Raw genomic sequence first — 16,605 nt, forward strand, 5'->3', positions numbered from 1 at the left:
CCAAAACCTTGCTTTGTAACACCACCTTTCCTCCCTTCTGCCCACCACCCACCCTCACTCCCCTCACCCCAGGCAAGTACACACAGGAAAATAAAGATTTTACCCATTTACAGCACTAACCATCCTCATCTAGTAAAAGTGCCTAAGGCACTCAGTAAATATAAATGGCACCATCTCACTTATTAGGGAAAAGAGACCACAGTAAGACCACGTTAAGGTGGCAGACAGAGAACAGTCATCATGGCATCCTCCCACTGATGCAACCCTCCCATTCTAAGAAAGGAAGTCAATTAACCCAGAAGGGATTGGCTATGGTGAAGATCTGAATTGATGACATCCTGTGAAGGGACAATATGGGGTAAACGTTTAGGGATGAGTGGAAAGGACTTCCAGGAACCCCTTAATCATAACATACATCTAGTTGCCTTACTACATCTATATGGAAGGCCAGACCTACTCTAGATGCTTGAAATCCAAGGTCAGAACTCACTAAAAACACTGAGATTGGGAGGAAAATATTTGATGAGAAGCCTGTCCCCACCCCCCGCCCAAAATAACATCTATTTTTAGTACTAATGGAAACGAAGATCTATCATTTGTTCAGCATTCAGTTCATACCAAACGACAAATGTACCTTGCACACATTTACAGACACAAAATACAGAGGAAATTAGGATCAGTTTCAGCTCCTAGTGGAGTCCTTACAGAAAAGGGTAAGAGACATGTGAACATTCAACGTTTTAAAGTGATTGAGTATCTAGAATCAAATTAAGATAAAATTTTAAAAAGACTGACAGCAGCAAATGTTGGCAAAGATTACCCTTATTCTTAATAGGTTAAAAACTGGAAACCGCCAGGGGTCTTTTAACAAGAGAATGGATAAACAAATTATAGTATTGTTATACAATGGAATACTAATCAGCAGTAAAAAAGAAACTAATGAAAGTTGCAACAACATGGATAAATTTTAGAAGATGTTTTGTTGAGCACAAGAAGATGGATACAGCCAGGTGTGGTGACTCATGCCTGTAATCCCAGCATTTTAGGAGGCCAAGGTGGGCAGATCACTTGAGGTCAGAAGTTCGAGACCAGCTTGGCCAAGATGGTGAAACCCCGTCTCTACTAAAAATACAAAAATTAGCCAGGTGTGGTGGCACGTGCCTGTAGTCCCACCTGCTCGGGAGGCTGAGGCAGGAGAATGGCTTGAACCTGGGAGGCGGAGGTTGCAGTGAGCTGAGATTGTACCACTATACTCCAGCCTGGCAACAGAGCAAGACTGTCACAAAAAAAAAAAAAAAAAGAGAAAAGAAAAAGAAAGAAGATAAATTTTAAAAAAAATACATGCTGTGGAATCAATCAAAATGATTCCAAAAAGACACAAATTATTGTCTCTGGGACTGGATGGGGTGAGAAAATTGAACAGAAAGGGATAGGCTGGGCATTGCGGCTCATGCCTGTAATCCCAGCACTTTAGGAGGCTGAGGCAGGAGGATCTCCTCAGCCCAGAAGTTTCAGACCAGCCTGGGCAACACAGTGAGATCCTATCTCTATGAAATAAAATAAAAAAAAAATCGCCTGGCATGGTGGTACATGCCTGTAATCCCAGTTACTTGGGAGGCTGAGGTGGCAGGATTGCTTGAGCCCAGGAGTTCCAACTGCGATGGCATTGTTGCATTCCAGTCTGGGCAACAGAGTAAGATCCTGTCTCAAGAAAAAAAAAAGAAAAGGGGTATAAGGGAACTTTCTGAGATAAATGAAAATATTTTCTATCGTTTTGGATGTGTTGATTACAAAGATGTTTACATTTGTCAAAACTCAACAAACTGAACATTATTTGTGCACTTTATTAAATGCAAATTTTTCCTCAACAGAAAAAATTTAAGAAGATAGTAAGTTCCAGAACATGTCCTTGAAAGTGCATTGGTGACCTGCCTAGAATGTTTTAGCTCTGTGCTCTTCACTTAGAAAGTTCTTAATCAAGCCTGAAAAACCCATATAAACAGCTCCTATGCCCTGTGGAATCACTCTGAGAACAAGTTAGTAATGATCTCATGTCCCCAGAGGATTCTGTTGTTCCTGTTTGAGTATTTTACACAGTGGCTTGTAAGTATTTGCTAGCATTGGCTTCCCCTAACGAGTATGAGTGGAAGGTGGAACACAGAAAGAAATTAGAATTACTCCATTAAATTTTCTCATACCAGACTTACAGTAGCTTTTGTAGTTTACAGTTTGGGTGCCTTAGTTCTTGATGCAGGATATTCATTGCTGATTTATCAAGGTTGCTATGGCACAGGTCCAGTTCTCTCAAATGTTCATTTGTATGAAGCACAGAACAGAGATCTTGCCACCAGTGAGTAATGCGATCACCATCCCTTTGCATAAATAATTAAAAAAAGAAAAACAATGCTGATTTTATTTCAGCCTAGGCAACTCTCAGAAGATGGTATTGGGGTAAAAGTAAGTGTATTTTGGAAAGGCAAGAGCATACAGTGCAGCTCCACCATGGGCACAGTCCATAAGGAAGTCTTCCTCTGGGCACTCTAGAGGCCTTATTTGTCCAACAGCTCTCCCACTTCCCATCCACTCCCCTCAACACACACAAAATAAAAACCAGAGAGGCTTTACTTTAGATGAAGCAACTCAGGAGGGATAAGAGAGAAGTATTCAAATACTTGAAGAGCCAATATCAAAAAGAAAAATAAAATTCGGTCACAAAGAATATGATTAGGATTAGTGGGTAGACATTAGGTATAAAGTGGTGTAGATTAAAAACCACAGGCCTGAGACCCAGGTCTACCACTTACTAGCCATATTATTTTAAGAGAGTTGCATCAATTCTTTAAGTTACAAGTTTTCATCATCTATAAAATGGAAATGTTATCTCCTTTCACAGAGTTGTGGAAATTTAATAGTGCATTTTAAAGGGTACACAAAAGCACACTGTAAACTTTAAATACTTTATGATTTAATTATTAGAAATATTGTCAATAAACTCATGAACAAATAAAGGGTAATAAAACAGGGGACAACCTGGTGATTATAAGCTCAACAATGGAGCAGCTCTGAGTCCCAATTCAGCTCGGCCACTCACTAAACTGAGTTATTCTGGAAAATTTACTAACCCATGTGAGCCTCAGCTTCATCATCTTGATAAATGAAGATAACAGTATCTATTTTTTAGGATTACTGTGAAGATTCAATAAGGCAATATATAGAAAATGCTTAGCAAATGTCTCATGCTGTAAGTGTTCCTAGTAATCAGTAACTGTTATATACATATATGTGTATATATTAAGTATAATATATATTAAAATATATAAAAGTCTAGTATGTTGCCTTATATATAATAGCTACTCAGTAAATATTCATTCCCATATCTTAATTTGGAATGAATGACAATTCATAGTGATGTTCTATATCACTTGAGGTCTTAAATTTATAAAAACAAGATCATAAATTATTCATTCAAGCATTCAAGTGTTTCCTCTGTGCGAACACTAGATAAAATGGTGAACCAAACAGAGCTCCTGCTCTCATAAAGCTTACGATGTAGTTATATTATAGAAGAGATTGAGGTCACCTACAGTTTTTCTTTCAAAACATTGGGTTCTCTGGCTCCTTATTTTAGCAACAATGCCAACTCTAGTACTGGATAACTCTACAACATAGGTAAGGAAAGCTAGCAGGAGAACTGGCAATCTAGTGGCCAGAATACTGTTCTAACATTTACTATTAGGCATAAAAGACGTTTTAATGCTCTGTTAAATCACATATTCTTTAAACAGAACTCTGAAGTCAGAATTAAGAAAATTGACTGAAGATTACTCACAATTTTCCAAGGTAGGTAAAGGTCATAGCATCAGGGCCCACAATTTCTACTCCCACAGTTTGCAAATAAATGAAATGTATGCTCTTATAAGAAATGAGTGCTTCTGAATTGTATATAATGGTACTGAAACAGCTTGGATAAAGTTAGCAAACCAAGAAATTACAATCAGATGTGTGAACTCAGTCAAGTTATATGCCTTCTTGGTACCACAATTTTGTGTGTCCTAAGTAAAATGGAAATAGCACCTACCTAATAGGACTATCAGAAGACTAAACGAGATCAAGGACTTAGAAAACTGTCAGGTTATGTGACAAGCACTCAGCAACTTAATTATTATTTGACATGTGTTTGAATCAAGAAATTTTCTAGGTATATGTCTCTGAGTTTCGTAATCTTAAAAATACATAGAGATGGTTGCCAACAACATTAAATTGGATATTATGTTAAATATCCAATTCACTATACAACTATATAGCACATGGAAAGTCCTCAATTAATTTTATATACATCTGGGAATGAATTCCATAGTTCAATTCTTTCCTCAGATTTAGACAGGTAGTCAGAAAAGGCAACTTGAGAAAGGAGGTAGAGTAGAATATACATAAAATACTTAAGGTTCATTTCTTTTTTCAAAAATGTTTATTTAGCACCTACTCTTTCTTACTAACCTCCAATGTCTTCAGATAGGCATTAAAGGGCTGAGACCTTTCACAAACTACAAAACAAAGGCCAAAATCATTGTCTGGGCAATGGGGAAAGTAAGCTAGGTCAGTAGAGTGCAGAGGAATGTAATACAGAGAAATAACCTGTGTTTACCAGGTTCAGAAGGAAATTTCTGGTCCCTTATTATTCTGGATGACATTATCTTTATAAATTAAACATACTTATTATCATGGATGCAAGTTTGTGCCGTGCCACATTCCTCCTTCAAGACTGAAGTGCTCATTCCCCCTGAGTTGTTGGGATTGTCAACAATTGAGAGTCCTCAGCCCAGTCCCTCTCCTGGTATTGCCTTCAGGCCAAAAAAGCCATCTCAGGAAAGTTTTTGCCCACTCCTCACCAGTAGCCATGATTGGTCAGTAAGGGGTTTAAATGCTTAGCCTCCCTGCCTCAAGATGGGACAACTCTGAAGGATTATCTCAGCTCTGGGACCTCAGCTAAACAACTCCTCCCTCTGACAAAATCTACTTCTTCTCTGCCTTACAGGGCACTTCCAGGGAATGGCCCTAATACACTTACCAAGTGTTAGCTGGGAGGCTTGTTTTCAATGTCTTCTTCTCAAATACCGTAGTTACAGACAGCCTGATGGTCCGCAAACACCGGCAGTGCTTAAGGCAGAAGGAAGATACAAGCAAATGTATTTTCTCACAAATATTAATGGCAACCTTTGAGAAATATCTCATTGCCTGGCTTATAAAGGCTTTATCTTGAGTCTCATACAGATAGTGAAACAGCTCCAGAAACCCCAGCTGTGATGGAGAATAGTCACTGTTTCCTAATACTTCCATACACTGAAGTAACTTTGATTTTATCTTCAGTGACATTTTACAGTTAAAAGTCCTCTCCAGTTGTTTTACTCGATCTTCATTCAAAAGGCCAAACAAAAAGCACTTCATCTGTCTCAGTTGGGGGTCTTTATAACTTGTGCTTTGAAGTAATGACTTCAAGTCTTCAAAAGGCTGGCAGGAAGGGTTCCCAGCTTCCCAATTGCCTTTCAACATATAGAACATAGCTGCAAAAAACTCCTGAACATGAAGGTGGGTGAACACATAGCAGTTTTCATACTCTGTGTCCTTTTGAATAATATTGTTGCTCAGAAAACTTGAGACATCAGATTTAGTTAACCCAAACCTTCTGAGATTTTCTCTGTAAAACACGTAAGTCATAGTCCATATTCCTTTGGCAGCGACATGGCACAGCCTTCTGAGCTGGACTTGGTTGGGTAGTCTAGGAGAGCATCCATCTACTGGTGTGAACAAGCTAGAAATATAGGAGGTAAACAGAGCCGTGGTTGTTTGGCAGGTCAATGTGACATCACCACCCTTCTCCATTTGCTGCTTCAGACAAGTACAAGTGGCCCAGCACACTAGGGGGACTTGGCACATGCTAAACAGCATCTCATTGCTTTTTAGTGAACTGAATGCTTTCATGGCCCACCTCTTATCTTCAAAAAACTGGTAAATATACTCCTCTCTTGCACCCTCAGACATTCCTAGTAGCTCTACATAACGGTGATTCTTCACCAACTGCTTTAGTCTCTTAGAAGTTGTGAGTCTTGTTGTCACCAATAAGGATGCCTCAGGGAGCATCACTTTCCTCAACAAACTACTCATGAGGAAGGACACTGGGTGTTCTTGGGTCCAGTCTTCGCACAGTGCAAATTCAGGTTCTTCAAAGGCAAAATTCAGTTCATCAAAACTGTCAATAATAAACAGGAGGCTACTTGGCTGGGATATGATCCCTTCAATGGGGCCTTCTGTGCTGGGCCAGTCCTTTGATATCAATTGAGCAAAGCTTCTCTCTCTCAGCTGGTTAATTTCTCTCCCATTGAGATAAAAGACATACATAAACCTCTGCTGGTAGAGATTGCCCTCTGCCCAATCTAACATTGCCTTTCTCACCAAGGTTGTTTTCCCAACTCCAGCAGCTCCCTGAAGCACCACGGTCTGTGGCTGTTCACCAGTTTTGACATCCACATCAAATAAGTGTTCCAATAGTTTTCTATCTTTCTCCGCAATTCCATGATGGAAATCTTCATGCTTTCCAGCCAAAGACTTCTTGTCCCAAGTGATGCAAAATTTTTCCTTTATTCTAATTCTGTATTCTGTTCCATCACCTAAGTCAGAATGGCAAAGGTAAAAACAGAACAAAAACAAAAACAAGAAAACCACATAATCAAAACAAATTCTATGAAATGTAATGTCAAGAATACCGAACTTGCAGTTAGGAACAAGAAAGAATGTAGGCTGAAATCAGAGCTGGTTTTGATTTTTTAAAAATAATATAAATCAAATAAAAATATTCCTATAGATTTAAAACCTATATTAGATACTGTAATATAAACCAGAATTGATGCAGAAAAATTAATTTGTGATGGGAAATAAAACTGGATATACTTTAGAGATATTTTTTTCTTCTTTGTACTTTTCCTTCTACAGAGAAAAAAGATGACAGACGTGGAGAACAGAAGTGTCATCCAGATAAAAAAAGAGCAGAGGCAACCATTAGCAATAATAGGGAAGACCCCAAGACAGATTTGAATCTACAGGTCAAAATAATTTTCTCTGTACGAGTAAAAAGTTAATAGAAATAAACATTGAATCATGGCTCAAATAATATTTTGAAAAAAAGAAAAACATCCTAAGTGAAATAGAATGAAAATATAATTAATCTTTACCTGTTTCAGTCGGATCTCTCTTTCAGATCTCTATTAAAAATATAGGATCTCAGGCAAGACCTCTCTGAACCTCATCGCTAGAGTATTTCCCCTTTTTATATAGTCTCAAAACAGTAGTATATTTTTCATTCACAGTACATGTCACTAGCTATAATTACTTTATTGTTTAAATAAATGATGCACTTGGCTGGCAGCTTCATCACTGCATGTTCAGTGTCTAACACATCTTGCACATAAGAAGTGTCAAATACATTTGTGCAATAAAAAAACAAGAGAATACAATCATATAATTGCGTACTTTACAACTTTTGAATAAGGTATAATTATAGGTACTAATATCCCCCCAAATAATAACAAGAAAAGATATGAAGTTTCTAGGAATTATGTAAAATATGATCCTCTCCTGGAAATAAAATGAACAAACTTTATGTATCTGAAAACCTATACCATATACACCAATACATTAATACTGGTTATTTCTGAATAGTAGGATTGGGGATGGGGAGTGGAACAGACTGAGAAACTCACTTTATGTACTTTTACAGTATTTGAATCTTTTTTTTAAAAAATAGCTCATTTTGCTTATGTGAAGTTTAAAAACAAAGATAAAACATAAACAAATGATAACTAAGAAATTCCAAAAAGCAAAACTAATGATTGGCCAGGCAGAGAGAAGAAAAACACTCTTTACCCAGAACTAAAACCTACCATGAAACTATAGTAATTCAAACAGCATAATGTTGGTACACTCACAGAGAAAATAATCAGTAAATCATTGCTGTACTTCTTATTTTCTATTTTGTACTTACAGTATTTTCCAAAGTTCCTATAATGAATAGTTTACTTTTATCACAATTTCCAAATAATAATTTGAAGGCATTTATTAGCTATCTGTGTGCAATTATCTGCACATAAGAGGGAAATAGCCATTAGGTTTGAAATAATAAAACAAAAATTATTAGCCCATGAGTTTTTTCTCATACCACAAAGATAAACTTCTTTATATTGAATCAGAAATGAAAGTCACAGTGGGAAGTTATATTGAAGGTCATTTAATATAACAAGCAATTTTTATATTTTAGTGCTTGGGATGAAGTTTTCAATTATTTCTTGAATGAAATAATGTGGCTTGTTAGAATGTGGCTGGGTTAAGAATAAAGGTTTCTCACTTGATCTAATTTTCTTTCTACTGTAATTCCACTTATATAAATTGGAATTAAATTATGTAGAATTCAAAACAAAGTAGGGAAATGGTGTTAATAAGCCAGTGGTCTGAAATTCCCAACCTTTTGGGCACCAGGGGCCAGTTTCGTGGAAGACAATTTTTCCGTGGATGTAGGGGGCAGGGGTGAATCAGGATGATTCAATTGCATTACATTTATCATTAGATTCTCATAAGGAGCATACAACCTAAATCCCTTGAATGCACAATTCACAATAGGCTTTGTGCTCCTATAAGACTCTAATGCAGCTGCTGATTTGATAGGAGGCGGAGCTCAGGTGGTAAGGCTCGCTTGGCCTACCACTCACCTCCTGCTATGTGACCTGGTTCCTGAGGGGCTGCTGATCAGTAGGGGTCTGTGGCCTAGGAGTTGGGGACCCCTGTGTTAACTATGACTGAGAAGACTCAGTTCTAGACATGAGTTTTTATATGAACCAGTTGGTCACCACTCCTAGAATTTAATTACAGTACCATCTTTAAAGAAAGTAGGTGTGATAAACGAAAAGTTTCCTGCCAACTCAGTGACTTTTAGCACATAAAATATAAACATTAATATACCTTTGTGCATCAGCCCTTCTTTTAGCGGGCATTCTAAACACTGTTCTCTTGAGGACCCGAATTAACAAGGCCCTGATCCTGACTTTGGCCAGAGAGTGTTTTGCTAATTCTTTTTGGGTGACATTCAGGGAACAGGTGGGGTATTAGAAGAAGTTAACAAGATTTGAACAAAAGTCCTCTGGGAGATAAATCCCCATCCTGTATCAAAACTTTGAATGCCTCCCAAATCTGATGAAAGGCCTAACTACTCACCCAGCACTGCCTCCTGGTCTTGTGTCACTCCAACTTTGGCATCATCTGGTCCTATACTCTGGGCTGACCCTGCAACAGGTTCCAATAGGATCATGATATTTAATGAAAACAAAGTGAGCTTTCACGATGCCTAGAACAGAGGCCAGCATTCTCATCAGTGGTCCAATTCTATGACTATCTGGGTTTAAGAAAACTAAAGCTGCCAGAGCCTCAGACTCCATAAGCTTAGTTGAGAGAAGAAACAATGTGATACAGACAACACTGAAGTAGGAGACCTCTTGCCATGGCCCCCACCCTGTAGCTCCAGGGCAAATAGTGTAGTGTAAGCCTCAGTTTCCTGAGATATATACATATATATCTAAAGCCTTGTATGAGTAAGGAATTCTAGATGTTTACATTTCATACCTGAGAATGACTATAAATACTGGCTTGGATTATGTCCAATAATAATTTTCAGCCCATTCCTCATATTTCAGCAAATACATTAAATCATATTTGATTTCTCAAAATGTTGCCTAACTTATAACTTGTAGTTTAGGTGAAGGCACTTTATGGGACAATTCCTATCACTCAATTCCTTTGATCATTTCAACTGGTACAAGATGGATGAATTGCCCCCGATTAAGGAGCTAGGCTGAGTAACAGTACTCAAAACCCATCTGCCTTTCCTTCCTCAGATAATCCAACAAGCTCCCCATGCACAAGACCACCATGGAGCTTATGTCCCCCAACATGGTTTAATCCCTAAATCCCTCTTACAGAAACATTCCATTGGACTCCAGGAAACACTTCCTTCTTGCCTAGCCCCAGATCTGCCCCAGCATCACTCACAGTTGATCTCTTCTTTTGCTCTCTGACACAGATCCTTCAGGTTCATCTTGCCAAAGATTTTGAGAGTCACACTCCAGGCTTTCTCTCCTGGATAATACTTCTTCATCAAATTGGCCAGGTCGTCCCGCCTGGCCTTCTTCACTTCATTCCAGGGTATCAGGCCATGCTCAGGTTCCATGGTCTCCTTTAGGAATAACTTGAATGTATTTAATTCCTCTTTGTTTAGCTCCTCCAAATACAATAGCAGCCCAAAATCAGGAAAGAAGGAAGATGATGATGAATCTGCCATCTTGTCCAAATATTCAGGCCTCTGTGGGGGAAAAAAATAACCAAAAGCACATGGAATAAATGGGACACATGAAAAAGATTTGAAAATGAAATACTTACATAGATTAATTTAACAAACATGTGCAGAAGCCCACTGTATTAGGCTTGGTACTGACCTAGTGTCCTCTGTAATACATCTTCTTTCACAAACCATTCCTCTAATATAGACCACTATACTGTATATTTATTCCATCTTCTTAGGATTTAGTCCCAGTCCTACCACTTATGAGCGATATAAATAAAGGTAATTCCTCTCTTTGAACCTCAATTTACTCTTCTACTAAGTGGAGATAACAGAGCCAACCTCTAATTTTCATGTGGATCAAATAAGGTAGGGTTCATATATCACTTGGCACAGAACTGGCTCCTCCTAAGTATTGCTAACTGCCCGTCCTCATCCCTTCTATCCCCCACCAACATCTAATATATATCTCAGTCCATAAAACATTGTTATTGCACCCCTGCCAACACATTATTATTCATCAAACACATGCAATAGAATATGCTACCATCTACCTCTTCTTGTCATGTCATCTCTGGTCATAAACTCATACATAATTATTAATAGTCTTCCCTAGCACACAAGCTCCTTTAGTATACTTTCCCCAACACCACAGCTGTTCTGGGTGAGTTCAGTGTTAAAGCTCATCCAAAACATCCTCATCTCATGTCTTTGACATCAACTCCCATGACCTTACTGCTCTCCAGCAATTTACTCTGATGCTCTCACCCTAGGCTTTATCAATGACTACTCAGACTTTTAAATTGCAAACTCCTATAACCCATTTTCTATTAATATCTTCTGGTTAATTGAGTGGTTTCATGCCCTTACTCGGTGACAGTTCTTCAAACACCATCAAATCCTTTTGAGCCCTGTGTTTTCCCCTCATCAGCTTATTCAATTTCTTAGTCAACATGGGTGCTCCAGTTAATCACTTAATCCATATTCTCCAAAGCACCATCAAGTTTTCTTAATCTTTTTTGGTGATTTGCCTGAAGAGATAGAGCTAGTAAATGGTGCAGCTGGAACTCAACTTAGATCTTTCACTAAAATTCCTGCCCTTTCCAGTCTTTCATAATGTCTCCCCCGATTCTTGCTAATTTGATTGGAAAAGAAAGATGGATGGGGAAATAAAAGTAGATAGAAGGGAGAGTTTTCCTTTTCAACAGAAGGTGAATTATCTCCAAACTTATATAGTAAATCTGGATTTTATCCTACAGTAATTGGTGAGCTATCAGCTGTTTTAAAGTTGTTTGTTTAACTACATGGTACAAACATTCTAGATTACAGATAAATCTGACAAAACAAGTCCTATAGTAATTTTCTAAAAAGCGAAAAGGAAAAGATTTGAGGAAACTTCAAAAAAGAACTCTGAAATTTCTCCAGGACATACAGAATATGGTAGGTGAGGGAAAGCAAGGCACAGAACACATCTTCTACTTCCTATCTAGAAATCTACAGATATCACTGCATGTGGGTTCATTTTTATCTTTGTCTTTCCTGTAACAAATGAGGGGAGCTCTCTTCCCTTTTCTATAGCTTATTTCTCCACCTCTTATCTAAATCTCATAAGCAATTGTTCCCAAAGGGATTTAATCCATTAGAAATCTATCTTCTTGATCTTCAACTTCTCCCTGTCCACTAAGTCCTACTCATTAGCACTTAAATGTGCCCAAATTTAACTTAGTCTTTTACAAACTTTCCCTTTACTCCAAATCCCTTTCATCTTCATAGTCAAACTCCTTCAGTCTTCTATACTGTATCACCTATTATACCTCCTCAATCCACTGCGATAGAACTTTTGCCACCACAATTCCACTGAAATAACTCATACCAATAACTTCCCTGTTACAAAATTCAAGGGGCATTTTGGGATTCAATTTTCCCGTCTGTAAGCAGGAGTAGCAAGAGTACCTACCTCTGCAAGGATTGAAAAAGCTAATGCATGCACCTAACTTCAACAAGGTGCCATACGTCAATAATACTATTTTAACAAAGCCGTACATCTTGATATTTACTTGCCTCTTTGCTGTTGTAATCCCACACTTTTTTCATTTTCCTCCTCCTTTCTGGGTGTCCCTTTGAGCCGAGATCTATACGAGTCTGAATCCTATTAGCTTTCTACTATATGATATCTACAATTATAATAGAGTACAATATACTGTAGTCTCCTTCCCAAAGGTTTTATGCTGTTCTTGAAGAAATTTGTTTTGTTTTGTCTTTTTACCTTTTTAGAAAAAGGAACACATGTTTGGCGCTGTTTCTCTTATAGGAAGGCATTCATTCATTCAAAAATGCCCTGAACTAAAATGGGAACCCATGGTCTACAAGGATTTCAATTTGCAAATTGATGTAAATTTTTGCCTATAACAAAACATATTTGTTCAAAATAATTAGCTCATATTAATGACTACATTTGTGAGGACCTAGTGTGTATAGGTTCTTTATAAAAATTTTCTCTAGACTTTAAAACAGACCTGAAAGTTTGATTTTATCCACATTTACAGATACGGAGTCTCAGAAATTAAGAAATTTGCCCAGGTCATAAAGTTGACAAATGGCCTATCATACTACAAAGCTTACTCTCTTTCTACTACATAGCAATGCCTTTTAATTTCACTTCAGTTTCCTAGGCACTGGAAATTCAGAGTTATACAAAATCTGTGTGGCCATGCTCTGTGATAGCAGACCCTGTGCTGAACATGACTGGAAGAGGAAGACCTCTAAATACAGCATGACTATCATTTGGGCCAGAGTAGTTCTAGGAGAACACAAAGGGACAAGGGATTCTTACCTAGAGAGGGTAGAAATATGGAGGTCTCAGGGAAGTAAGATTTGACCTAGGAAGTCGGGTGTTTCCACCCTTTTCATACAGTCTGGATTGATTTCCTTTCTCGGTCGCTCTAACTAAATCTCCTATAGCAACCTCAGTAATACTGAAATTTTAGGCTGGATACTTCCTTGGGGGACACTATATGTGCATTATATGATGTTGAGCAGTATTCACGGCTTCTACCTATTCGATGCCAATTAGAACCCTGGATCTTCTACAGTTCTGACAAACAAGAAATGTCTCTATATATTGACAAAGGACCCCAGGGCAGCAAACTGCCCCCCAGTTGAAAAAAATTCAAGAGTCTAACCACTACTGCTAAGTGTACAACTTCTTTTTTTTGGAGATGGAGTCTCGCTTTGTCACCCAGGCTGGAGTGTAGTGGTGGATCTCTGCTCACTACAACCTCTGCCTTCCCTCCTGGGTTCAAGCAATTCTCATGCCTCAGCCTCCCAAATAACTTGGACTTCAGGTGCCTGCCACCATGCCTGGCTAATTTAATTTTTTATTTATTTATTTTTGGGTTTTTAGTAGAGACAGGGTTTCACCATGTTGGCCACACTGGTCTCCAACTCCTGACCTTAAGTGATCTGCCCACCTAGGCCTCCCAAAGTGCTGGAATTACAGTGACAGGCATGAGCCATGGTGCCTGGCCTAAATGTACAAATGATTTAATTCTATCATAATAATTAAATCAAAGAAAAAGAGTAGACAGCCAAGAAAATACATTCTCATTGGATTTCAATATATTATAGAAGAGATACCATAATTGGGAGGAAAGAATTCAGTGTCATTCATTAGGACAACTTGTAAACCATTTTGACAATTAATTAGTATCCTCTTAAATCATCCCAGGTATAATTATATCTGGAAAGTATCATTAATACTTCAAACCAGGGAGGAGAAAACAGCAAAGAACATTCATCACAACTTAGGAAAGATGGGACTTACCAGTTTGGACACAATAAGGGAACTGACCAAGAACCACAATGAATATTTGAAGACATATTGTTAACGATGCTGAAATTAAAACCTCTTGTCCTTAAAATTCAAACACAAATGGCCAAACAAAAACAGCAAAATGTTTACAGGGAATATGGCAAATAAGCAGTTGAAGTGTAAATTAATAAAACCACTTTAAAACTGTTTGTATTAAGTACTAAAATTGGAGATGTCCACCCAGGTCCAAATTTTGGTTTCTAACCTGTACCATTTGCCAATAAAAGGAATCAGGGATCCTCTGAGAAACTGCTGATTCTAGGGCTAGGATAGGGAATAGATACGATGAGCTTATAGCATCTCATAGTGCCAGAAATAAGGAAAGGAAAATAATGGGGTATGCAAAGAGACTGAAGATACAACTGGAAAGAGTTCCCAATGGCCAAAATAAACAACAGTATTGGATTATAGCCCAAAGTACAAAGCAAGTATCCATGAGTCCATATAGATACAGATAAATGTCCCAATATATGTGAGAAAAGAGACAAATCTCTCTTAGAGAAGATTTCCAAATACTTTATGTAGGATATTCTCCCCTCCAGGAAATGGCTCTTAACCCAACTGCACCCCACCTTCCAGAGCACTGAGTGTGCTTATTGATTTCCTCCCAAAGAGAGGAGTATGGAAGTAGGTGGGGAGAGTGGAGAAACTTTTTAGTGAGAAGCCTGACAAACACTCTCCCAAGATCAAGACTACTATTATCAGCCATAAGTCACTGTGATAGCATGTACTATTGACACTGTGAATGGCATGTTACCACTGTGATATTCCTTCCCCAAACCCAGCATCCTAGTCTAGCCATAAGAAAAAATTAAAGTGAGGGACAAACTACAAATTACCAGACTAGTACTTCTCAGAACTGTCAAGGTCATCAGAAAACAAGGAAAGACTGAGAAACTTTCACAGACCAGAGGAATCTACAGAGACAAAATGACTAAATGTAATATTCAGGAATAGAAAAAGAACAATATGGAAAAATTAGTGAAATTCAAATTAAGTGCAACTTAATTGCCTTATTGTCTTCATTGTGACAAATATACCATTGTAATGCACAATATTAAAAATTGGGGAAATTGGGTGACAGGTACACAAGAAATTTCTGTAATTCTAATAAATACTATTCTAAATGGTTATTCCTTAAAACTGGAAATATACATACACTATGAAATAGCAATTAAAGTTCTTAGAAAACATCCAATAGAAATATGTGTGTAGGTATAGCAGGAGATATGCAATAACTACAGCAGCACTGCTTGTAATTCCTAAGCACTTGAAAAGATCCAAGAGTTCATCTATAGTAGAACCAATCAATACACTGTGGTAAATTCATACAACAAAATCCTAAACAGCAAAGAAAATATATTATTGCAGCTATATGCCACTAGAATAAATCTCGTAATTAGTGAAAGAAGCCAAATCAAACACGATTATGAAGTAGCTATCATAAAAGTCGGTTTCCTAATACCCCTGTGGAGATGAGGTGGAGGAGGATGAAGGGGGCCTTAGGTCCTGGTAATTAATGTCCTATTCCTTGACCTGCAGATGGTTTACATGAGTCATCACTTGGTAATCATTTACTAAGGTGCTTGTTTATACTTAGTGCAGTCTTTTATGAATTACAGTTCACATTAAAATATTGTTTTAAAAAGGTTCATATCCCTAAAAAGACATGATACAAATAGATCAGAATAGCAATAAGGCAAATTTATCGTGAATAGCCTATTCATAGAAGGGGGAAAAAGCAAAAAGCAAATGGCTAACAAGTATTTCAGAAAATTTTCAAACTTAAGCATTTAGCACAACTAATGCAAACCAGGAAACAGCCCTTCTCAAAGTTCAAAATGACAAAAATAAGCTTTAAAAAACAGTACCATATAAAAGTAAGGAGTTAATATGTTATTGCTACACTCTTGAAAAACTGCATGTCTGCATGTCTACTGAGAATTTTACAAACATGCATGAGTTTTCAAGCAGTATCTTCTTTGGTAAATTCTCCACTGGGAAAAAAAAATCCTAAATACAGAAAAGAAAGTTTTGTGCATAAGAGTGTTTGTTTAGAATAGTAAATAATTGACAATAAGGATTCAATTATAATAAATGTATAAAAATATAGCACACACTTGATTTTTTTAGTCATTAAAATGTCCTCATCATACAGCAAAACAGATGGCAGTTATATGAAGATTACAACTAAGCAATCAAAACCTCTACATAAAAAAGTACTTAAAATAATTGTCACAAATTGTCCTAACTCAAAACACAACAGAGTTTAGCACAATTTGTGACAATTATCTTTCATCAGAATACATTCCTTAAATAAGTGGAGAAATAAAAAGGTAAAAAGGCAATATCCATT

At 37.5% G+C, this 16,605-nt stretch overlaps 1 protein-coding gene across 6 annotated transcripts in view; it reads right to left on the reverse strand.

The window, feature by feature from the left end:
• LOC105488704 (NLR family pyrin domain containing 14) overlaps positions 1-16,605 on the reverse strand; it is a 78,010-nt gene that overhangs the window by 30,436 nt on the left and 30,969 nt on the right. For 5 of the 6 annotated variants that reach the window (XM_011753024.3, XM_011753019.3, XM_011753025.3 and 2 more), the window contains exons 2-5: positions 10,090-10,399; positions 9,259-9,327; positions 5,069-6,665; positions 2,208-2,372 (exon numbers count right to left, since the gene is read on the reverse strand). In XM_011753024.3, coding sequence (XP_011751326.2) covers positions 2,208-2,372; positions 5,069-6,665; positions 9,259-9,327; positions 10,090-10,378 — 2,120 coding nt within the window. In that variant the 5' untranslated portion in view covers positions 10,379-10,399. Of the gene's footprint in view, positions 1-2,207; positions 2,373-5,068; positions 6,666-9,258; positions 9,328-10,017; positions 10,400-16,605 lie in introns of those variants that run through there. The other variant, XM_071075149.1, reaches the window with a different exon arrangement.

This window comes from Macaca nemestrina, chromosome 12, assembly GCF_043159975.1.
Source record: "Macaca nemestrina isolate mMacNem1 chromosome 12, mMacNem.hap1, whole genome shotgun sequence".
Classification (NCBI taxonomy): domain Eukaryota; kingdom Metazoa; phylum Chordata; class Mammalia; order Primates; family Cercopithecidae; genus Macaca; species Macaca nemestrina.